This window comes from Myxine glutinosa, unplaced genomic scaffold (assembly GCF_964187855.1).
Source record: "Myxine glutinosa unplaced genomic scaffold, kmMyxGlut1.1 SCAFFOLD_544, whole genome shotgun sequence".
Taxonomy (NCBI): Eukaryota; Metazoa; Chordata; class Myxini; order Myxiniformes; family Myxinidae; genus Myxine; species Myxine glutinosa.
The window spans coordinates 198,034-223,000 of NW_027616641.1; the positions used below are offsets into that span (position 1 = coordinate 198,034).

Consider the following 24,967-nt stretch of genomic DNA (forward strand, 5'->3'; position numbering starts at 1 on the left):
GCTTCCATACATCATGAAGGATACCCATCACGTACCCAGGATCTTATTCAATCTCTACCCTACATAATGAAGGACACCCATCACGTAAACCTGGACCTATACAATCCTTACCCTACATAATCAAGGATACCCATCACGCGCCCAGGATCTTATTCAATCTCTACCCAACATAATCAAGGATACTCATCACGCACCCAGGATCTTATTCAATCTCTACCCAACATATTCAAGGATACCCATCACGTAAACCTGGACTTATTCAATCCCTACCCTACATAATCAAGAATACCCATCACGCACCCAGGATCTTATTCAATCTCTACCCAACATATTCAAGGATACCCACCATGCACCCAGGATCTTATTCAATATGTAACCTCCATATTGCTTTCATTGCAAAAATAAATTTTGAGTGCTTTATCATTCAGAAACCGTTGTGGCCTGTTTCAAGTTCCATTGCATTGCTGCACGGACCGAACAGCAAGAAAAAGGCAAGCCACAAAGTATACCAAAACAACAACCACAAAGGTTTATCTCTCGAGTTCTTTAAAAGTGAAATTCAAGTGGGAAATTGGTGAATTAAATTCAAATATTTATCAAGCCACAGAGCTCACAAAATGTGTTCACAGCTAGAACCAACATGGCAGAGTTCCGAACATGAGGTTTGATTCGATGTTGGGCATTTTGGGGTTTTTTAAAATCGGTATCTATATATAATGAAAGCAGATCGCACAAAAAGATGAAAAAAATGTTTATTAAATAAATTTAATTAAAGAATACCAAATGCGCCCAACCAGTTCCACCAGGCATGAAAAAAGGCCTGCAACAAAATGGCGGCTTAAGACTCCTGCGAGGTGACAGTAGACTGACCAAGATGGCGCACCGCAATCCTGGTAAGGATTTCTTTTGTATTTTGATGATGATCATCTCGCTGATTATCTTCAAAAGGTGTGTTTAAATTCACCCATACATCCGGTTTTCATTCCTGCACTCCCGTGGAGGTCCGTTCATATGCATGCAAAGCTTGGGGCCGCTAGGTTTCATGGTTTTGGAGTTATGGAGGAGACACACTGATACACATGCACACTTTATCTTTTATTATTATAGAGATGGTTGGGAGACAGTGGCCATAATTATATAATAATATGATCCCTGACAAAAGGAACTTCATTGCAGGAGAAGGCCATCAGCACCTGCACAAGGGTTGCCAACCGATGGCTGTTTGTCCATGCTATATCCTTTTTAAATGCTGAGCATCAAGCAAGTAAGCAACAAGTAGCATTTTCAAATCCATTGGTAAACTAGAACGCCACTCAGTAGAGCGCATATTCCCGCCGTGGGTTTAGTTGGAATAATACTGTTGTGGTTTTTAGAACCCTCCACTTTGTAAATATTGTAATATCCCTTATAAATAATCCCCTGTAAATATTCCCATTTTTGTGTAAAGGTCAGAGGTCGCACCCTAGCTCGGTCATATTGCAACAAGTAGGACACCATAGGCTTCTTCTTTAGTTATCTCATTAGTGTGTGTTCTAGTTAAGGATCTGTTCCCAATAGTTGAATCTGCGTTGCATTAATCAAATAAGATAGGCCCATTTCGCTCATTATGCACTCTCTCTCTCTCTCCAAATTATCATGTGGCTGGGTTAGCAGCATTCGCTGCATTGAACCGTCATCGCTGCCTCAGCGCTGGCTCCAAACGCCATTGAACACGAGGTCAGGCTTGGAGAAGAAAGGGGCGGAGCGGCAAGAACGAGGTGTGGCCATGTCAACTCACCACCAGGGCGTGGCAGGTAAGCCCCCACCAGCCAACCAGGGCTGAGGTGAGCTCGTTAGTGGGCGTAGCCCTATGAAGGCGGCTTCATTTCAACGTGCGATCATATAAGCACGAGCGCCAAGCCCTTTGACGGACTGCGCGAGGGGAGGTCATTGTGAACGAACTGCGCGGGGAGCGCTCAATTGATTGTCACTGCATTGAGCGATCTGCGCGAGGGTACCCTCTGAGACGAACGTTGGGCGAGAGAGAGTTGGCCCGAAGATTATGTACGCAGCATCCCAGTCCCTCGCATAATTATAAGGTCCGGTCGTGCGCCAACGATACGCGAAGCTGCCTGCCATTCTTTGCGGCGGATCCGGAGCCTGGACCGGACCCCATCACCTGGACCTTTCATCCCTGCTATTCCCCATTCGTGTAAGTGTGTTTGTACTGTCCTGGGCATGTGATAAAATAAGAGTGTTTAAGGATTGCCCTGTGTATCTGCTTCTTCCTCTTCCTGTACAGTCTTACCTTTCGTTTCTTCCTTGGTTTTGGTTTTGTACATAATTAATAAACCTGTGTTCTTCCTTCTTATTCTTTTGGGTTTCCTCTCATCCGGTCGCTTTAGTGATTTCTCCATTGATATACGTGGCACGATTTGGCCAACGCTCAGGAACGGGTTTGTTTTATTGCTAACGGCTCGAGCCTCGGATTGCTAAACCGCTCGGCAATCTTCCATCTTGTCCGTGGCTCGAGCAGAAGTATCGCCCTGCTTTGCAGAGAGTTTGGTAAAGGTATCTGGGAACCCGTTGACCAGTCACCCTGGTCAACCTCAACCCCGCAAAGGAGCGCGATATCTTCTAGGACTCGGACGGCCAGCTTAAAAGACGAGGGGATTAAACATCCCTCGGTAAGGGGGGCGCCGTAATCCGAGATCCGCAACAATTGGTGTCAGGGAGTGGGATTGGACCCGAACCACAGTTTTTAATTCATCTAAAAAATTTGGTCGAAAAAATTAGGAGAGGCCAAAATTATTTTTAAAACCCAAATTAAGGTCGTGCCATGGATAATCAAGGCGATTGGATGCCGGTAGGGGAGAATGAGGAGGTAGAATCGACCCAGGACCCCAGGGAAGAGGTGGGAGTAATGCAGGAGGAAAGCAAAGAAGGTGCGGTAGCGGGGGTTGCAGGTGCACAAGATGGCGGCGCCTCACACGTGGCAACGAGGGCCGCGCCCGCTGCACAAATCGGGGGGATGAATGTGCAGGACCTCATGGCGCAGATTCATGCAGCCATACAAATGGGGAATATGGGATTGAGAAATGAATTGAGGAATGATATGGCAGACCAAATTGGCAGACTAAAAAATGATTTGGGAAGCAAATTGGGGGGATTAGGAAGCAAATTGGGGGGATTAGGAAGCAGATTGGGGGGATTAGGAAACTAAATTGAGGGGTTTGGAAACAGAATGAGTGACCGCATACAAAAATGTGGGGAGAACCGAGACCACATGGCAGGCGGGAGAGGCGCATCGGTACGCAGCGAGGTAAAGCGACTCGAGGAGCGCGGGGTTGAGCGAGGCAGAGCAGAGCGCAGTTAAAATGACCGGGATAGAGATCGCGACCTGGGGTATGGGGAAGCCGGCGACCGCCGAAGTAGAAAAAATTGTAAGCGCGCCAGCGGTCGTCGGGCTTCACAAGGAAAAATAATTAATTCAAATTGGAAAAGAAATAGTGGAAATTGGGTTAGAAAAGACGCCGGACGTAGAAAAGCACTCGCGACAGGGAGAAATGGAATGTGCCCAAGGTCCATGTTCGCATCATGATGCCGTGCTTATTAACCCCAATGAAAGTTTGCAGGTGGTGGAGGAACAAAGAAGAGGAAGCGCCCAGGTGAGTCGGGTTGTGTTTGGTGCAAAAAGAATTTTCGCGTGCTTGGGGTGCAGGCGTAACCCGGGAGCTCGTAAAAGGTCCGTGGTGCGCGTTATGAATGGCAATGGCGCGCGTGTGCGAACGGCGCCGAAGCGCAAGTGTGATACCGAGTGCGAGGGAGAATGTACGGCAGAGTGTGATAGTGGGAGTGATTGTGATACAGAGGGTGAGTTGGTTGTGGCGGGTGTGCGAGAACGCACACCTGAGTTGGTTGTGGCGCATGTGCGGGAGGGCACACCAGAGCGCGTGAGTGGGTATGTGCAAGAGTAAGAGTGCACACCGTGAGTGTGGTAAGAGTGCACACCCATGAGTGAGTGGTAAGAGTGCACACCCACGAGTGTTACGGAGGACGTAACGGAGGAGAGGTGTGGAATGGAGTCTGTGAGCGGAATGAGTGTGCCTGGGTGGTGTGCACGGAGAGAGAGGGCGGTGACGAAATGTACGGAGTGTATGGAGACACCTGGATGTGTGAGTGTAAAAGGGGTCGCGTATGCATGTGAGCATGCAAGTCAAGCATCGACGTTGACCGGGACAGCGTTTAGGCCGACGTATAGCCGACGCGAGCCCTCGGTGCACGGTGTTCGTTGTGTACTGGGGGAACCGGCGAGGGTCGTAATCACGGCGGTTTCAAAAGAACCGCCGTGCGCGATCCGCGCCGGGCCCCGCCCTGCACGGTCGGTTCCGCGCTTTGCCAGGCAAAGCGGGCGGCCCGATTTGAGGGGAGGTAGGAGGGGCCGGCGTGGCGCCCCCTTGTGGTGGTGGCGCTCCACCCGGGGAAGGCTGGGCCATCGCGCGTGGCAGCACAAAGCCTTGCACCGGGATGGTGCCTTGAGCCTTGGCCCGACGAAACCTCCTCCCCTGAATCGAATGCCGGACGGACTCAACCTACAGTAGACCCAAACCACCCGCATGCATTGCTCAGCTTTGCGAAGCCGAGCTGTAAAGAATGCATGGACATACCGAGGAGGCTCAGATATAGCGGACTGTGATGATGATGGTGTTATTGTTTGGAATTGATAGGGAATTGGCTTGAAATTACTAGTGATTCGAAATTCGGAATGGTGATGGTTGGAAATTGATACCCAGTGTCGGGGGGTGATATCCCTACCATCCCTCACACGCCTGGGGCAAAGGAGCTATATTTTTATGGGGATTGGCTGTGTAAACTAGCCCGGGATGGTCAGGTTAATGATTCGGGAAATAGCTGACAATAGGTAACTGTAGCTTTAAGTAGCGACATTTATACCTGTAGTGGGGACGCAGAATAGCTTAGTTTGGATGATAACGATGAGGGAGTGATTAGTATAAGGGAAGATGGGGAGCACGAGTTTCAGAAGGGAGTAGTCAGCTTAGATGATGCTGTGTGTTTGTGGTGAGGGTGATGAAGTGAGGCAATGCTCGTGAGAGATGTGTGTCATTGCTTGGATTGAGTGAATGTGCCTGGAGGAAAGGAGGGTGCAAGTGCCACCAGGTGTGTGTGCACAAGGTGTGCAAGTGAAAGTACAGGTGTATGGAGAATGGTTGTATGGAATAGATGGTATGGAATAAATGGAGTATGGAATCGATGGTGTGGAGTGAGTAGTGTGGAATATGTGGAGTGGAGTGCATGGTGCGGAAGAGTGGATGTGGGAAGATGGACCCCTTCACGAATACCCGGGGAGGGTAGTTTAAAAGTAGGTAGAGGGAGTAGGTAAATTGTGGTTGGATATTGACATCTGTGGTGCGAGAGAAGCAGAGTACTGCTTTGAGGGGTGCATTAGTGGAGTAAATTGGCTGGGCGTGTGGCCTGTTAGTACGTATGGTTAAATGGGCACTCCGCCACTGTTAGTCTGTCGGCCAGGTGAGGCCGCAGGTAGGCTCTGGGAGCCAGTAGAGTTCAATGGGGCCTGAGGATCCGGAGGACGGACCCGGGTAGCCCGACGCCAGAGAGGGCGGTAGTGGGGTGAGAGTGCCAGAGGGCCTTCCCCATGTAGGTTAGGGTAAGGAGCAGGTAAGCTCGGGAGACAACTACAGTGGCGGAGGTGTGCAGGTGAGCAGACCTGCTGGGAGCGCCACACGACCCAGCCCTGAAATTGTGTGAGGGCACAGGGAGTAGGATCGGGGGAGTGAGACCCCAAATTGGTGAGCACCACAGTTTGGTCAATGGGAGTTCGGTTCTTAGAACCACATAGTGTAAAATGGCCAATGGTTTTGCAGGGAAAGTACCCGGCTAGAGTAAAAGTTTTAAAGTCATTTAGAAGGTAGTTAGGATTGGAAGTCTCTTGGCACCATCTGCATCCACTCACCAGGGTGACAGGACTCCCCACCACCGGTTTGTGCAAATGTCTGGTATGTAAGACGCATCATGACGTGGGTGTGACATTGCTCATTGTTCCATCTCTTCCTCCTTATGAGAGATTGATGGTAAATTTGGAATAGAGGGATTAATGAGAAATTGGGATTGATGACGAATTTGGTATAGAGGGGAGATATGGGGAAGACAAGACGTAGCGACGAATTTGTAAATTGTGTAAATACGGGGTAAGGGCAAGGGTAGATTAGGTGACAGGGGGGGGACATATGGTAGGGACGAGCTTTCTCGGCTCGCTCTCCTGCGCACCTCACCTCTGCATTACCTTGTGTTGATGTGTGCTCTTGCGCCCTTGCACCCCGCTAACCCTGCTCTGTCGTCTTTCCTCACTCATGGACCGTGGTCTTTGTGTGCAGAGGGGAAAGTGTGCAGGTGTCGCAGTTGTGTGCCCGCGCCCTCACTGCTGCCTGCCTGGACCGGTACCACACGTATGGACCGCACGTTGTTGTGGCCAAGCACCACCATATGGACCACAGGTCTGTGGCCAAGTACCACATTCATGGACCCCACATTTTGGGGCCTGGCACCTCTGCTGGGGACCGGCTATTGTGGCCAGGGAGAGCTTGCTTGCGGACCACGGTAAAGGTGGCACCTAAGCCATGCAGGTGGACCACCTTAGTTGGCCCCTGCTGGCCATAATTAAAGAAATGGACATGTTTTGTGCCTTCTTTTTAGTACCAACTAGGCAGCAAGCAAGAAGTCGTCCAGGAACATCGGCCCAGCAGCCAAAAACATCGGCCCAGCAGAGAAGACATCGCACGTCATCTGCTGATTATTATTTGAACTGTGATGACTGTGCACTGGATGGTGCTTTTTGGCATTTTGGTGCTTTGGTGCTTATTGGTGCTGGTGGTATCGGTGCAGTGCGGTGTATGCCTTTCCTCTTCTCAAAAGATCTTCTTTTTGTTTCCAAAAACACAGGTCCTGGGTTCGCGTGTAAATACCAACTAGTGTCTTTGTAAATAATGCTCCCCACCGTCAATGTGTAGTTTGAAAATTAATTCCGTGATTCTGTTATTCTGTGGGCATGAGTCTGATAGACAGAATGCAATGCAGCAGGCGGGACATACTTAGTTGTTTTTAGAAATGTCGCACTCAGGGTGAAGTTAATAGTAGAGGGTTACCACACCTGAGTGTCACACTAAGTTAAAGTTCTGTCGGGCCGGGACGGCCCTGGAGGTAATGAGGGTGCAGTGTTGTGGTTTTTAGAACCCTCCACTTTGTAAATATTGTAATATCCCTTATAAATAATCCCCTGTAAATATTCCCATTTTTGTGTAAAGGTCAAAGGTCGCACCCTAGTTAGGTCATATTGCAACACGAAGGACACCATAGGCTTCTTCTTTAGTTATCTCATTAGTATTTGTTCTAGTTAAGGATCTGTTCCCAATAGTTGAATCTGCATTGCATTAATCAAATAAGATAGGCCCCATTTCGCTCATTATGCACTCTCTCTCTCTCTCTCCAAATTATCACGTGGCTGGGTTAGCAGCGTTCGCTGCATTGAGCCGTCATCGCTGCCTTAGCGCTGGCTCCAAACGCCATTGAACATGAGGTCAGGCTTGGAGAAGAAGGGGGCGGAGCGGCAAGAAGGAGGTGTGGCCACGTCAACTCACCACCAGGGTGTGGCCTGTAAGCCCCCACCAGCCAACCAGGGCTGAGGTGAGCTCGTTAGTGGGCGTAGCCCTATGAGGGCAGCTTGATTTCAACGCGCGATCATATAAGTGCGAGCGCCAAGCCCTTTGATGGACTGCGCGAGGGGAGGTGATTGTGAACTAACTGCGTGGGGAGCACTCGATTGATTGTCACTGCATTGAGCGATCTGCGCGAGGGTACCCTCTGAGATGAACGTTGGGCGAGAGAGAGTTGGCACGAAGATTATGTACGTGGCGTCCCAGTCCCTCGCATAATTATAAGGTCCAGTCGCGCGCCAACGACACGCGAAGCTGCCTGCCATTCTTTGCAGCGGATCCGGAGCCTGGACCGGACCCCATCGCCTGGAACTTTCATCCCTGCTATTCCCCATTCGTGTAAGTGTGTTTGTACTGTACTGGGCGTGTGATAAAATAAGAGTGTTTAAGGATTGCCCTGTGTAGCTGCTTCTTCCTCTTCCTGTACAGTCTTACCTTTTGTTTCTTCCTTGGTTTTGTACATAATTAATAAACCTGTGTTCTTCCTTCTTATTCTTTTGGGTTTCCTCTCATCCAGTCGCTTTAGTGATTTCTCCATTGATATACATGGCACGATTTGGCCAACGCTCAGGATCGGGTTAATTTTATTGCTAACGGCTCGAGCTTCGGATTGCTAAACCACTCGGCAATCTTCCATCTTGTCCGTGGCTCGAGCAGAAGTATCGCCCTGCTTTGCGAAGAGGTTGGCAAAGGTATCTGGGAACCCGTTGACCAGTCACCCTGATCAACCTCAACCCCGCAAAGGAGCGCGATATCTTCTAGGACTCGGACGGCCAGCTTAATAGACGAGGGGATTAAACCCCCCTCGGTAAGGGGAGCGCCGTAATCCGAGATCCGCAACAATACGTTTTGTCTAACATCCCCTCTCCCCAAAACAATAAATGAAAAAGAAAGTAAGCCCTAACGGTCAGAGAATTTGTTTTGATATATCTCGGGATTAGAGGAGAAAAACATCATTTAAGAATAAGAATAAAAGCTTTAATGCAGTAAAACAGAAAAAAATATTTCCCAAAAAAATTCCTGGATCCGGAATAATATCCTGAGCTTCACCAAAAACTAATCAATTCTTCCTTATCCCAAGGGCAATCATCCCACCAACTTTCATCCAAATCCGTTCAGAACTTTTCCAGATATCTTGTTCACAAACACACAAACACACACACACACGGACGGACAGGATCGAATGCGTTACTCCCTGGCAGGAGTAATAAACCCGAAAACCGCAGAGCCAGAACCAGAATGATTTCTTTGGCCTGGGAAGGCCATGCGAGGTTCCTTCTTCTTCAGCCTCTAACAACCCTGGGTGAATATGCGATCTTTTAAAAAAAAGTTGGAATTTTGCCAAATCTGTTTTATTTGTTTGTTAATATACCTCAGCCATTGACAAATCTGGAACTAAGTCTTTATACGTTCATCAAATACTGACACCGTGAATGAAATTCGCTGAGATAAATGTTGATATCTCTTCTGAGGTTAAAAAAAACAGTTTTAAAGCATTATACGTATCAAACGATACATTTTATGAAACGGGGAAACCTAATACACACTTTGGTGGTTTTAAAATGACAGAATATGTCTTTATTAGAAAAGAAAAAAAAGAACCTTGAAGACGACGCTGCTAACAAAATACACCGCTCTAATGCGTAACCACGAGTTTAAACGACATTTACAACAAATATGAAAACTATTTTCATATCACAATGTTAAATATAGAATATATAGAAGATAATGTTAAAAAAAAATGAGCCCTGTCTTCCAATGGTAAACAATCCTTCAAAAAATTCCTGGATCCGGAATAATATCCTGAGCTTCACCAAAAACTAATCAATTCTTTCTTATCCCAAGGGCAATCATCCCACCAACTTTCATCCAAATCAGTTCAGAACCTTTGCAAATATCTTGTTCACAAACACACGAACACACACACGCACACACACACACACACACGGACACGGACACGGACACGATCGAATGCATTACTCCCTGGCGGGAGTAATAATAACATTGATATTACAATGAATAAATTCATGTTACATGTTGTGTAGTCTTTGTATCTCGACTTTGAAGTGTTATCATAACTAGGATGCTAAAGTTACGTATTGCTCAAATTACTTCATACGATGCCAGGCATGTATGACTGACTGCTGTCATATATGCTCGACATAACTGCTTCCATTGCATTGTTTATGAAAGTTGTTGCATTCTCCATAAGGGAATACACCATGGTAGCCAAACATTCAAGCAGGTATGTTACAGAGAGAGAGAGACAGAGACAGAGACAGAGACAAACAAACCTTGGAGGGCAAAGGATATCTTCAAGGAACTCTTCAATCTTGAGTGTGTCTGTTTTCACTCCACCATTGAAGGTCAGGAAAGGTGGCTGGGTACCAGGTGCTAAGTTGGCAAGATTAGCAGATTTTCTGGAAGAGTAATTAAAAAAACAGTTTTGAAATCTCTAGAGCAATTATTTATTTATTTTTTTGCTTTGTCCCCACACACATCCCTTCTTCCCTTGATGACAAATTTCAATGGGTAAAGCTCAAAACTGAATTGGTCGTTCAATAACAAAGTGGAACATTAAAGTTGAGATGTGCTTGTCATGTTCAGAAAATACACACATCCATGCTGTGAGACACACCATGCAGAAAAACACCTCACCACCACATAATTAAAAAACACCTCATCACCACGTAATTATAAATACCTCACCACCACGTAATTAAAAACACCTCACCACCACATAATTATAAACACCTCACCACCACGTAATTCAAAACACCTCACCACCACGTAATTATAAATACCTCACCACCACGTAATTCAAAACACCTCACCACCACATAATTAAAAACACCTCACCATCACGTAATTATAAACACCTCACCACCACATAATTATAAACACCTCACCACCACATAATTATAAACACCTCACCACCACGTAATTCAAAACACCTCACCACCACGTAATTATAAATACCTCACCACCACGTAATTCAAAACACCTCACCACCACATAATTCAAAACACCTCACCACCACATAATTAAAAACACCTCACCATCACGTAATTAAAAACACCTCACCACCACATAATTATAAACACCTCACCACCACGTAATTCAAAACACCTCACCACCACGTAATTATAAATACCTCACCACCACGTAATTCAAAACACCTCACCACCACATAATTAAAAAACACCTCACCATCACGTAATTAAAAACACCTCACCACCACATAATTATAAACACCTCACCACCACGTAATTCAAAACACCTCACCACCACGTAATTATAAATACCTCACCACCACATAATTAAAAACACCTCACCACCACGTAATTAAAAACACCTCACCACCACATAATTATAAACACCTCACCACCACGTAATTAAAAACACCTCACCACCACATAATTAAAAACACCTCACCACCACATAATTATAAACACCTCACCACCACATAATTATAAACACCTCACCACCACATAATTCAAAACACCTCACCACCACGTAATTATAAATACCTCACCACCACGTAATTCAAAACACCTCACCACCATGTGATTTAAAAACACCTCATCACCATGTGATTTAAAAACACCTCACCACCACGTGATTATAAACTCCTCACCACCACATAATTCAAAACACCTCACCACCCCGTAATTATAAATACCTCACCACCACATAATTCAAAACACCTCACCACCACGTAATTCAAAACACCTCACCACCACGTAATTATAAATACCTCACCACCACATAATTAAAAACACCTCACCACCATGTAATTATAAATACCTCACCACCACGTAATTCAAAACACCTCACCACCACGTAATTATAAACACTTCACCACCACATAATTAAAAACACCTCACCACCACATAATTAAAAACACCTCACCACCACATAATTCAAAACACCTCACCACCACATAATTAAAAACACCTCACCACCACATAATTATAAACACCTCACCACCACATAATTCAAAACACCTCACCACCATGTAATTATAAATACCTCACCACCACATAATTCAAAACACCTCACCACCATGTGATTTAAAAACACCTCACCACCACGTGATTATAAACACCTCACCACCACATAATTCAAAACAACTCACTACCTCTTAATTATAAATACCTCACCACCACGTAATTCAAAACACCTCACCACCATGTGATTTAAAAACACCTCACCACCATGTGATTTAATAACACCTCACCACCACGTCATTTAAAAACACCTCACCACCACATAATTCAAAATACCTCACCACCACGTGATTCAAAACCACCACAACGTTATTAAAAACACTTCACAACCACGGAAACAAAAGTTTTAGGGCGTCGTTAAGTGAGAACACAGACACTGCCCAGATGTGTAGATATATAGACAAATGACTGTACCCGAGTTGCCGTTTTGTCATGGTTTAAACCAATCATAATTCAAACAATAATTCAAAATATTCAATATTCAAATGTATTTGTAATATACGTGATATCACATTTTATAAACAATTGAAGTTGAAAACTTAAGTTGAAAAAAAAGATTTTCCCCCAAAAAATAAAATAATAAATCCCAGCCAATCGGTCCTCGGCTTCCTTCTCAGCCTTCCTTCCACCAATCAGAGGGAAGCTTCTTGCCCCACCCTCTACCAATCGGCGGGCTTCATCCTGCCTCGTCTCCCTATTAGTGGTGTCTCGTCCAATAGCTGCCCTCTGGGCATGTCTATTGCCTGCTTGCTCAATGTTTTATTGCCATGTTGGCGCAATGCGTGGGCGCTTCCTGCCTGCACTTCCGGTGAGTTTTATTGTGGGGGGAATTTTATTAGTGTGTGTGCTGCTATTGGGCATACCTAGTGTCTGTTGGTGTAGTGCCATAAGGGACAATGGATAAATCACAAGGTCTCACACACAGGGGAATTAGCATAATCCCTACTCGAGTGAACACGAGGCCATCCTTGTATGACCACAAATGTACGAGCTTAATCCGACATCCGGGCTAGACAAGTCCTCTACTTATGTACATCAAAATGCTTGTTCTTCTTCACAACAATCGGGAGCATGATATCGACACAGATCTACCTGATCTATATATTACTCTACCCCAAAATTCACAACAGTATTGTATTTTTAAAAGTCCATTCTCCTGCAGAAGAAAACACTTATGCCAAAACAAAAATACTGACAATAAACATAATAATACAGGATGAATTGCATATAATGACCACTCAACTGCCACACGCCACAGTGTGCAACAAAATTATGATGTCACTTAAAAATACACTCTTATGGTTTAGTTTTGGAAGAATAAAGTGCACTGTGCAGAATTATAGCTTATAAACAGGGAGGAACAACTGACAATAATCGCAAAGGTCTAACTAGAGTGGCCTCAAAATGAATATCGCTGGTTAGATTTCTACCTCCAGGGTGATGTCGTGGAAGTGGTTTGGGACTCAAGACCAATGACTGGAAAACAGGTTTACAAAGATCCAGACTTTATTAACTAGTTGTTCACTTCATTCAAATACTAATAACTACCGTTAACTCAATGGACCAGATAGCTCTATCCGCATAGTCCCTCTTTCTCAGCCGATGTTTCTCCGTAGCGCCGTACTCGTTGGTATTCGTTCGTTCGTCGGGCAGGGCTTCTGAGGACAAGTGCTCCTGAATCAAAGTCTGTTCTGGTTTATATCGGCACACTTGAGTTAATCCCTTCTCCGCTGAAAGGTTGCTCCGTCATCCCGCTCGCCTTACTGGCACCAACTCGCTCCCCTCCTGCTGTGAGTTATATTTGCCTTACAATAGGAGAGTGCTCTAGCCTGGGGCTGTGACCAGGTGAACAAGTCATTACTACTTTCGTGCACATTCCTGACATTAATTTCAAGTCGTTGGTTCTTCCTCGTTACCAGTTCCAATCAATGAGTTACCAGTTCTAATCAATGAGTTACATTTCCACAATTCCCTCATCTTTTTGTTTTTGTTTATATTAACCATTAAACTAAACATCAATATAAGTAAACAATCAATCACTCCATGTAAACATCAATACAAGTATAAGTAAATAATCAATCACTACAGGTAAATATCAATACAAGTATTCAAACCATAACTTTGGTAATCCACTTCCCTTAGGCATACACCGTCCTCCTGCAAGAATGACAAAACATTTCGTTGGTCATTGACTCCTTCCATATTGTTCGATCTATTGCATTTGCATCACAAATATCTTTTCAAAACAACACTTCACCATCACCAAGATACAACAATTTCACTTCATCTTCAAGTTTTGTAAAGCATCTGCAACATCTGGCAAAAATGTTTGCCTCTACACAAATGTTGACTCTTTGTTTGAAAGGAAGGGCTGATCACTTGTGTTTGAATCCAGGTATGAAACATTTTCTCCTAATGTCTTCATAGCACCTGCACTACTTCGTGTAGGGTCTTGCTGTTGTAATAACTGCACGGAGTCATAGACTGACCCTGCTCTCCATGTAGCATTCTTGCCACTCTTGCTGTAGCATAGTAATTTCCTGAACAAGGCCTTTGCCCAGTTGTAGTCGACTTGCCTCCTCCCTCATTGTGAGTGGGCAGCAAGTATTGGTGTGACGTTGATTGGCCAGCAAGATGTGGAACAGGGATGCCGGATGCATCCACAATGATGTTGGGACTATGGTGTTCAGGTCATTCATGGTCCATACCAGGAGCAACCAGCAGAATCGCGCACAGCTGTTGTGACAAGGGCACAGCCGTTTGTTTGCAGCTCCATGCTGGTTCCCCGGAAGTTGGTGAAGTAATAACATATGTCCCCGCATTTCACAGAGGTTGCAGGTAAAATGTCGTTGTCCTGCAACTTCTGATGTGATGAATGTTCGAAGCCTTCAAACAAGAGTAAGTGATCGCCTTCCTTTCATATGTTGCAGTGTGATCCAGGCAAATGGTCACATAAATTTCCTTGGTGAAGGTAAGCATCCATCTCCAAGTTACACGGGAGAATGTCTTCATCATTCTTTGAGAAAGAGGGTGTATGCCGCGATTAACTTCATTTTAGCCACAAATTTTCTTTCTGGAACTTCTTCCCACTTCCGTTAGCACTCCCTTCAAAATGTGATCTCGTCTTATCCTTATGCTCAGTCACATCTGAATCTGCTTTCCACACACACTGAATCAGATAGGGTACATCTTACCATGAAATCAGCATAATCATGTATGTCTTCCGACAGTTTCACATTCAACAATTTGTTGTTTTTCCTTAAAACATTTAAAAGTTATATTCATTTATATGCGTCACACAAATAATATTCAATCAGGTATGTATTTCACTACTAAACTAAGAATAGCATCCACAAATGCTTTCAGGTTAATATAGTTCAAAAATTAACTCATGCAGGTATTTTAGCACTACTCTAAGAAAATAAATTGTATATGATTACAATCACAAACGGGAATATCTAATTCCCAACAACAATTTTCCCAAACCAACAAATTAAGCATAATGTATTATTACCATAATTCCTCTCCACTTTTTCTTTTCCCTTTTTTTTTTTTCTTTTCTAACAGTGTGTCAGTCGTGGTGATATGAGTTCACTGGTCTTGTAATTGACACAACTCATAACATTGTCGTTATGCCATTATCTTAATTCTACTGTATTCATTTGCAACATCACTTGATTTAATCTTTTAATCTCAGTATTTATGTCGCCATAAAAGTCTTCCTTTTCTGGTTCCACATTTCTTTCCTCATTTGTAACTTCATGCGTTATCATCGTGTTGTTGGTTACCTTATTCAAACACACCGTCACAAAGGCTTTCAAGCAAGCCACCACTAAAACAATTGCCAATATAACTACTAAACCCACAAACAAGTCTGCTACTCCTTGTATATATTCATACCTATGACATAATTATATGTCGATGACATTCAACATTATATACCAAACTAACAAGCTTCCTAAAAGGTAAATAAAGAAAATCCCTTAATATGTAACATAAATCAGATTATTTGTCTTACCCTGATCCCCCTATCTCCCGTGGTCGAACTAAATCCCCTAATCATGAGTGTAGTTGTGATACATTATCCCTCATGTTGCGCTAATATCAGTAGATAATGGTATGTCATGTAGGCAAATAAATGTCACTATCTTCCCTAATTCAAGTCGGAATATTAAATGTTGAAAATGTAATGTTTATCAATGCAAGAGGTGTTAAAATGTAATTCAAATGAATGTAAATCACGACTATCATTTATCCGCCACTGAATGTTCTGCTGGGCTGCTAGGTGCAGCCTCATTTTCTGTGGGATCGTCCATCTTAGCCCCATGTGCTTGCTTGCAATGAGAGGCATGAATCCAACTTTCTATTTTGGGTCCATATTTGTTCCTATTCTTATCAATCTCCTATGGTTTATCAATTTGTTCCAAGATACCGCAACCAAAGGTTTTAACCAAAGCTCTACCAAACTATTTCCAATGTGAACAAAAATGCCAGTGAAACAATGATTCGAAGAATTATCTTCAAGGGGTCAATAAATTTATTCTATAACCAGATCTAATTTTCCCATCCAATAGTTTGCCTTGCCACATGCCATATTATAACACTTTAATAAACCTTCGAAAAATGTTTCCCATCTCAACAAATTTCCTTTTTACAAATAGCCATGTGTAACTTACGTATTTAACTACAATATCCTCTCAATTTGTTTGGCCTAACTGGCCGCAAAAGTGGCTGCCAGCATGCAGTACCGTTTTTTATCTACCAAGGAAGTGCTCGTCCACACAAGACCTCTACCAAAATGTTGTTTGTAAAAACAAATCTGGGATTTCTGATTACATGGATGCACTCTCAGGACATTTTCAGGCTGCTGTTAACAATCCACTATGATAAATTAATTCCTTTACCCAGAATCAAATAATTAGTACAAATTGAGGATATTATCCCTATCACATTCATTTATAGATTCATTATGTTGGATCTAAATTTTCAATAATTTCCCACTGCTGCAAGGAAGAACAATAGCTCTCATAAGTCTTAGTAATATCGTACTTAATTTACCCAGCATCGAATAATTTATTTACTATCCTTTCTCATCTGTTAACCAGTGACTTTGTTTGAACTCCAGAACTCAAAACTCACAATAGTTCAAACCAGCAAAATTTTCTTTACTATTTTCCCATATCATCTATGCCTAATACACATCCATACATACAGCACAATTTATATGCTGATAAAATTCAAGTTTATATATATAAAAATCCATGAGCAGAGTACTCTGGGAAGTCAGTGTAAGACCTCTCCCAAATTTGGCTAATTGTGTACTCCCACATTTTTATGAAGCTCATATCCATAAATAGCTTTGATTCTCATATAAATTCTATCAAAATGGAATCTCAAGATTACTCCCAATTTTTACTATCAATGAATTTACTATCAATGAATGGCTGCTCATAACTCAGCAAATCAAATTCTTTTATATTCCATCTCCCTTGACAAAAATGATAATGTTCATAATCAAATTATATTTCTATTTTATTTTACGAATTCTCTCGATATGTGATCCCATCCACATGGAACTATCTATTTTCAGACAAGGCACACTGTCGGTGTCAACAATCTTGTAAGATTGATACACAAAAACACACACACACATGCATTATGCATATTTGTTTGCGTTGGAACCATTATTTACAGATCAAGATGGGTGTCAATTTTATTTCAATTTCATAAAATTTGTCCATCAAATTTAAAATGCTAATACACAAATAGACTAAAAGTCTATTCTTAGAAAACCCCTATGATGTCACATTGAAATTACCCTTTCAGTTTCCACAATAATTTATCCAAATTTGACTACCCACCCATTTGTATGTCAGTCGACCACTGACCTATCAATCGTGCGGAACAATAGTCCGAAATTCCCACCTGATCATCATGTGACTCTTGTCACTTGGTTTGCCAAAAAAAAATTGCAAAGCAATTGTTCCAAACTTTGTAAATTTAAAATTTTGTGCCCAACATAAAAGATCCAATTTCAGCATTTGATCAATTAATTATCAATTTGCTTACAAGCAAAAGAAAAAATGAATAATTCTTGCTCCGAAAACTTTTCAGACACAAGAATCATCGACAGTTATTCATGTTTGTCCAGTAATCTAATTTGTTGAGGCCAATCATCATTTGGGATTTGTCACAATGAAGGCCTAATCGTTGTCTGAGGTATCGGTCAGCACTGGTACCCTTGATCTTGGTTTACCCTATGAACTCGTCTTCCTTTTGGAATACGGACATCCTCTTTTCCAATGTCCCATCCGTCCACACTTGAAACACCGGTTTCTGTCGTCGCCTGGTCTGTGCACCTGTGCACTTGTATTGCTGGGCTGCATCTCTACATCCCTGAGTTGCCACTGCAATCTCTCGTTATCTCCTGAAACACGAAAAAATTCTCTGTATCGTCCTTTTTGGGGAGACAACTGGAAATCAGATGGGACAACTGTCATTTTCATTCCTAATTTCGAGGGCAGTTGTGCATTTGTCTCCTCCACTGTATCCTGTATCCTTTTTATTTTAAATTCTAGATCCGTTATCCGTTCTTGCTGTTCCCGTTGTCTGGATTCACCATCCCAAAGATGGAATGCAAGCCAGTCTACCGTTAGATTCTGTCTCTCCCTGGCTTTCAATCTTTGTCCCAATCTTTCCAATCGACTTCGCTCAAATGTACCATCTCTTGGAAACTCCTCAGCATTTCCCTTTGTCCACAAATACCAATTCTCGACCTGCCTTATAGCTTCGGCACCATAACGGTCGTACATATGATATGTACAAGTACCTTTTTGTGGAATCTCTGGTTGTCCTTGTGTATTCTTGCAGGTTCCATTTCCCATTCTGCCTTTTATCAAAGTAGCGTTGGATGTGTTGTAGCTTGTTCCTCTAAAGCTTCACTCGTACCTCCAGGAAGGATCTCTCCACCTGTTCAAATGGTGATTTCCAGAGAATCTCTCTCACCTGTGGCTTTTGCACAATCCAATCTCACAGATCAGTATTTGCAGATGAGCCAGAGGGTCAGTATGAAATGGGTGAATCCTCAGGTGTCCGCTCTGTTGAAGGGGAAATCACACAATGGTAACCGCACATATATATCTATATATAAACTCACCACCTTGCTCAATTTTCCAAGGTTGTCTTCACATTGATAATATCTCACAAAGATATCAAAACTTCTTTCTTGAGGCCGCATTTTCATCAATCAAACAATCAATATATTCAATTCAATTTATTCAGTTCAATTTATTCAATTAAATTCATTCAATTAAATTTATTCAGTTCAATTTATTCAGTTAAATTTATTCAATTAAATTTATTCAGTTTAATTCAATTATTCAATTTCAATTAATTTATCAATATTCATCAATAAATCAAATTAATCATTTTGGATGACTCCTTGCATAAGCCCTTTCCCCAATGATGTCAGGACAGGTCCATCTATTGACTGAGATTGAAGATCATCGGTCGTCACCTCTAGTTCATACCTCATGTCAATTGACGAATCACTGTTCTGTCCTAGGGTCATATCTGACATATTTTCCCATTTTGTCTGGTCTCCACAAATTTTCTTTGCAACCACTAAAGGCAACTCATCCTTCATTCGTGAGACAGCCAAAATGGATGGCAGATATTAAAGTTCTTTGGGAAAAATATCTCATCATTTTTCTTTTAATAGTACCCAAAATCTCTTGGCAATATAAATTTCGTAAAACTCCTGAAATGGGACTGTCAAATTCCTTCAATCATGCTAAATTTTGAAACTCCATCACTTGTAATACCCAATTTATCCCATAGGGCTTGAAAGTTCTTTCCCAAGTTCGTGCAATCATTCTGCATCGGAACCCTATGATATCATTCATAATAATCATCATGATTTTATAATCATGGTCATATCATAATCATCTATTTGAAAAACAAACATTTCCTTTATCACCACAGCTATGTGGTATACTCAACAATAAATAAACTGTACATAGCAAAAGGCTACCTCCTGACCACTTAGTATTCCTATTGACAATAAGTCATAACAATATCGAATAATCATTAAACAATTAAAAGAAAAATCGCTTCTACTGCTCCAGCCGCAGCATTCGTCATTTTGTCTGCTCATTCGCGTGACCAAAACGAAATAAAGGGAGCTCAACCATTACACGGCGCTTTTAATGGCGCATGCCATAGGAACTCAACGCAATTTCGATTCGGCCAGAAAAACGAGCAAATTTTGGAGGATGTTAACTGGAATTTGTCGTGAAAATATATACAAAATATACAAAAATATACCCACAAAAATAAACAAACCCAAACAAACCCAAGGTCGACCATATTACACAATATTACACCATTTCAGGTGACATGAGAAAATCGTCATGATTGCTGAAATGTTCCAGGGTTTATGCACAGCTTAAAAGAGGTATGCTTTGTGGTGTTGCCCACCTACCACATTTAATTAAATTACCACATTGAATTAAATTACACCATTTCAGCATCGTATTGATTGCTGGAATGTTCCAGGGTTTATACACACCTTAAAAGAGGTATGCTTTGTGGTGTTGCCCACCTACCACATTGAATTAAATTACCACATTTAATTAAATTACACCATTTTAGCATCGTATTGATTGCTGGAATGTTCCAGGGTTTATACACACCTTAAAAGAGGTATGCTTTGTGGTGTTGCCCACCTACCACATTGAATTAAATTACCCATAAACATTTCTTCCGTTCAACAGAACAAACATTTCCTATATCATGACATGTGCATGTCTTCAAAAAATTGTATGACCACAACAACAATGAACAGAAAGAGTGAAAGGTAAAAGTAAAACGAATTAAAACTGCGGGCAGTGATGATCCGGGGACCATACCGCTCCATCCTGATTGGACGGGTGCATGCCAGAGTCGTTAACAATGACAGTGCAGATCCGATTGTTCAAAATTTCAACTCAATTGATCGGAAAATGAACGCAGGGATGCATTTTAAAGGTTTTCAAGAAATCCACCATGGCCGCCATGTCACGTGACTTATGATGTCATAATTAATATATGCATCCAATCAAGTGACTTACGATGATTGGTCAAGGTATCAAGCTCATCTGACCAACGGTTTGGCCTGCAGGTCGACACCAAGTTCATGGTCAGAAGAGAAAAAATGTAATTAATTAAATAAGTACTTCATTAATTTCCAATAATTAAATAACTCGTGAATTCTCATCCGATTCACTTAACATTTGAGTGTTCCCAAAACGTTGCAACAACGAAAGTGAAACGTTGTAGCGACGTTGTGGAAACGTTAGCAAAACCCAACATTTGAATGTTCCCAAAACGTTGGAGCAAAACGTTGCAACAACGAAAGTGAAACGTTGTAGCGACGTTGTGGAAACGTTAGCAAAACCCAACATTTCAATGTTCCCAAAACGTTGGAGCAAAACGTTGCAACAACGAAAGTGAAACGTTGTAGCGACGTTGTGGAAACGTTAGCAAAACCCAACATTTGAATGTTCCCAAAACGTTGGAGCAAAACGTTGCAACAACAAAAGTGAAACGTTGTAGCGACGTTGTGGAAACGTTAGCAAAACCCAACATTTGAATGTTCCCAAAACATTGGAGCAAAACGTTGCAACAACGAAAGTGAAACGTTGTAGCGACGTTGTGGAAACGTTAGCAAAACCCAACTTTGAATGTTCCCAAAACGTTCCAACAACAAGGTCCAACAACAAGTTCCAACAACAAGTTCCAACAACAAGTTCCAACAACAAGTTCCAACAGCAAGTTCCAACAGCAAGTTCCAACAGCAAGTTCCAACAACAAGTTCCAACGGCATGTTCCAACAACAAGTTCCAACAACAAGTTCCAACAACAAGTTCCAACAACAAGTTCCAACAGCAAGTTCCAACAACAATTTCCAACAAGAAGTTCCAACAACAAGTTCCAACAGCAAGTTCCAACAACAAGTTCCAACAACAAGTTCCAACAACAAGTTCCAACAACAAGTTCCAACAACAAGTTCCAACAACAAGTTCCAACAACAAGTTCCAACGGCATGTTCCAACAACAAGTTCCAACAACAAGTTCCAACAACAAGTTCCAACAACAAGTTCCAACGGCATGTTCCAACAACAAGTTCCAACAACAAGTTCCAACAACAAGTTCCAACAACAAGTTCCAACAGCAAGTTCCAACAACAAGTTCCAACAACAAGTTCCAACAACAAGTTCCAACAACAAGTTCCAGCAACAAGTTCCAACAGCAAGTTCCAACAACAAGTTCCAACAACAAGTTCCAACAACAAGTTCCAACAACAAGTTCCAACAGCAAGTTCCAACAACAAGTTCCAACAACAAGTTCCAACAACAAGTTCCAACAACAAGTTCCAACGGCATGTTCCAACAACAAGTTCCAACAACAAGTTCCAACAACAAGTTCCAACAACAAGTTCCAACAACAAGTTCCAACAGCAAGTTCCAACAACAAGTTCCAACAACAAGTTCCAACAGCAAGTTCCAACAACAAGTTCCAACAACAAGTTCCAACAACAAGTTCCAACAACAAGTTCCAACAACAAGTTCCAACAGCAAGCTCCAACAACAAGTTCCAACAACAAGTTCCAACAACAAGTTCCAACAGCAAGTTCCAACAACAAGTTCCAACAACAAGTTCCAACAACAAGTTCCAACGGCATGTTCCAACAACAAGTTCCAACAACAAGTTCCAACAGAAAGTTCCAACAACAAGTTCCAACAACAAGTTCCAACAGCAAGTTCCAACAACAAGTTCCAACAGCAAGTTCCAACAACAAGTTCCAACAACAAGTTCCAACAACAAGTTCCAACAACAAGTTCCAACAGCAAGTTCAAAAATCCTCAATTTTCATCCGATTCACCATTTAATTTGTTCAAAGAACGTTCATTTCGTAAAATCGACCCAACCACAACAACCCATTCTATCTGTCTGACAAATTTCATCAAAAAACAACAGCACTGGTTTTGCTTCCTGGAAGCTTCCTGCAAAACGCTTTGCTTCTCGCAAAACGTCCGCCAATGGGAACTAGAGGGAGGGGGAAGGAGCGGGAGCAAGAGACAGGTAGCCGGAATGGACATGAGGGACAATGAGGGACAGTGAGGGAGTGTCAGTATGCAATTTTCATCCAATCGCCATCTTTCATAATAATTCTGGACCGGCATGAGATGGCGTTGTCTGTCATTAATTTATATGTTGATCGAACGATTTTTAGGTGTTATAAAATGGTGGGAAAAAATTGGCGAAAATTTTCCCTCTCCTCCACCCCCCCCCCCCCTTTTTTTTTTTTTTTTTTTTTTTTTACTTTGGACCCACGGCTTTCGTCCTACACAATTCCGTTTAATTTGTCTACATCCGACCAGCCGTTCCAAAGATATAAGCCGTTTTGTTGCAATACAATAAATTGGAATGAGGGAAAATATATATATATATATAAATATAACTCCATTTCCCTGCTCCCTGTCGCACGCCGAGCAAGTCGCGTGCTTTGAGCAAGTGCAAAAAAACAAGTGTAAACTACTTTACACATGTACGGGTATGTAAACGAGTGTACCGGCCTTACACGACCTGGAAGCAAATGGTCGCATGGTGCACTCATGCCCCGTTTGCTCCCAGGTCACAGTAAGGCCCTTAATGACCAGCGCCGACCTGGCGTATTTTATTTAGACAGCGCAAAAAATACGTATTTACAGAAATCATTTAGAAAAACACGAATAATAGCTACAATCGTTTGTCGATGTTCCATCCGTGACTTCGTTACACCACCTATATCGCGGCATCGGTGCGCAAGGAAGCCCCACACCACGTCCTCCACCATGTATGTACAAAAACTATTCCCAGGTTCGGAAATCATACTGGACAAAAACAAGACACACTTACCTTTTAAAGATCTTGTTTGTGTCCAATTGATGCCAGCGGTGCCTCCATATTGTCGTGGAAGTGGTTTGGGACTCAAGACCAATGACCGGAAAACAGGTTTACAAAGATCCAGACTTTATTAACTAGTTGTTCACTTCATTCAAATACTAATAACTACCGTTAACTCAATGGACCAGATAGCTCTATCCGCATAGTCCCTCTTTCTCAGCCGATGTTTCTCCGTAGCGCCGTACTCGTTGGTATTCGTTCGTTCGTCGGGCAGGGCTTCTGAGGACAAGTGCTCCTGAATCAAAGTCTGTTCTGGTTTATATCGGCACGCTTGAGTTAATCCCTTCTCCGCTGAAAGGTTGCTCTGTCATCCCGCTCGCCTTACTGGCACCAACTCGCTCCCCTCCTGCTGTGAGTTATATTTGCCTTACAATAGGAGAGTGCTCTGGCCTGGGGCTGTGACCAGGTGAACAAGTCATTACTACTTTCGTGCACATTCCTGACATTCATTTCAAGTCGTTGGTTCTTCCTCGTTACCAGTTCCAATCAATGATTTACCAGTTCTAATCAATGAGTTACATTTCCACAGTGACCATCCTCACGAAGGCTACCATCCCCACAAGAGCAACGTACAAAACGGCCATGCAGACTTCACCGTGCTGTTTAACCCTCCGGGGATCTTTGGATGGCCAAGGGTTAACCATGACCATCACCGCCGCGCCTCGGCACAATGTACCATTTCCTGTGTGTTTTATATTTCACGGCGATGGCCCCGCTTCACACAGGGGTGACAAAGGCTTCATTGGCTTGATATGGGTGAGAGAGAGAGAGAGTGAGAGTGAGAGTGTGAGAGTGAGAGTGTGAGAGTGAGAGTGAGAGTGAGAGTGAGAGTGAGAGTGAGAGTGAGAGAGAGAGAGAGAGAGAGAGAGAGAGAGAGAGTGAGAGAGAGAGAGAGAGAGAGAGAGAGAGAGAGAGTGAGAGTGAGAGTGAGAGAGAGAGAGAGTGAGAGTGAGAGAGAGAGAGAGAGAGAGAGAGAGAGAGAGAGAGAGAGAGATAGAGAGAGATAAAGAGGGAAGGAGGGGTGGGACAGAGACAGAGACAGAGAGGTGGGAGAGAGGGAGAGAAGGAGATAGAGGGGTGGGAGAGAGGGAGAGAGGAGTGAGAGAGAGAGAGAGAGAGAATGAGAGAGAGAGAGAGAGAGAGAGAATGAGAGAGAGAGAGAGAGAGAGAGAGAATGAGAGAGAGAGAGGTGGGAGAGAGGGAGAGAAGGAGAGAGAGGGGTGGGAGAGAGGGAGAGAGGAG

The 24,967-nt window shown here is 42.9% G+C and overlaps 1 protein-coding gene across 1 annotated transcript in view; it reads right to left on the bottom strand.

Annotated features, from left to right (window-relative positions):
• LOC144889008 (chloride intracellular channel protein 4-like) overlaps positions 1-12,810 on the bottom strand; it is a 30,850-nt gene extending 18,040 nt beyond the window's left edge. Inside the window, exons 1-4 of the mRNA XM_078768818.1 lie at positions 12,772-12,810; positions 12,601-12,607; positions 10,274-10,352; positions 10,022-10,147 (exon numbers count right to left, since the gene is read on the bottom strand). Of these exons, the coding sequence (XP_078624944.1) occupies positions 10,022-10,147; positions 10,274-10,352; positions 12,601-12,607; positions 12,772-12,810 (251 nt within the window). The remainder of the gene's footprint in view (positions 1-10,021; positions 10,148-10,273; positions 10,353-12,600; positions 12,608-12,771) is intronic.
• Between the last annotated feature and the right edge of the window lie 12,157 nt (positions 12,811-24,967).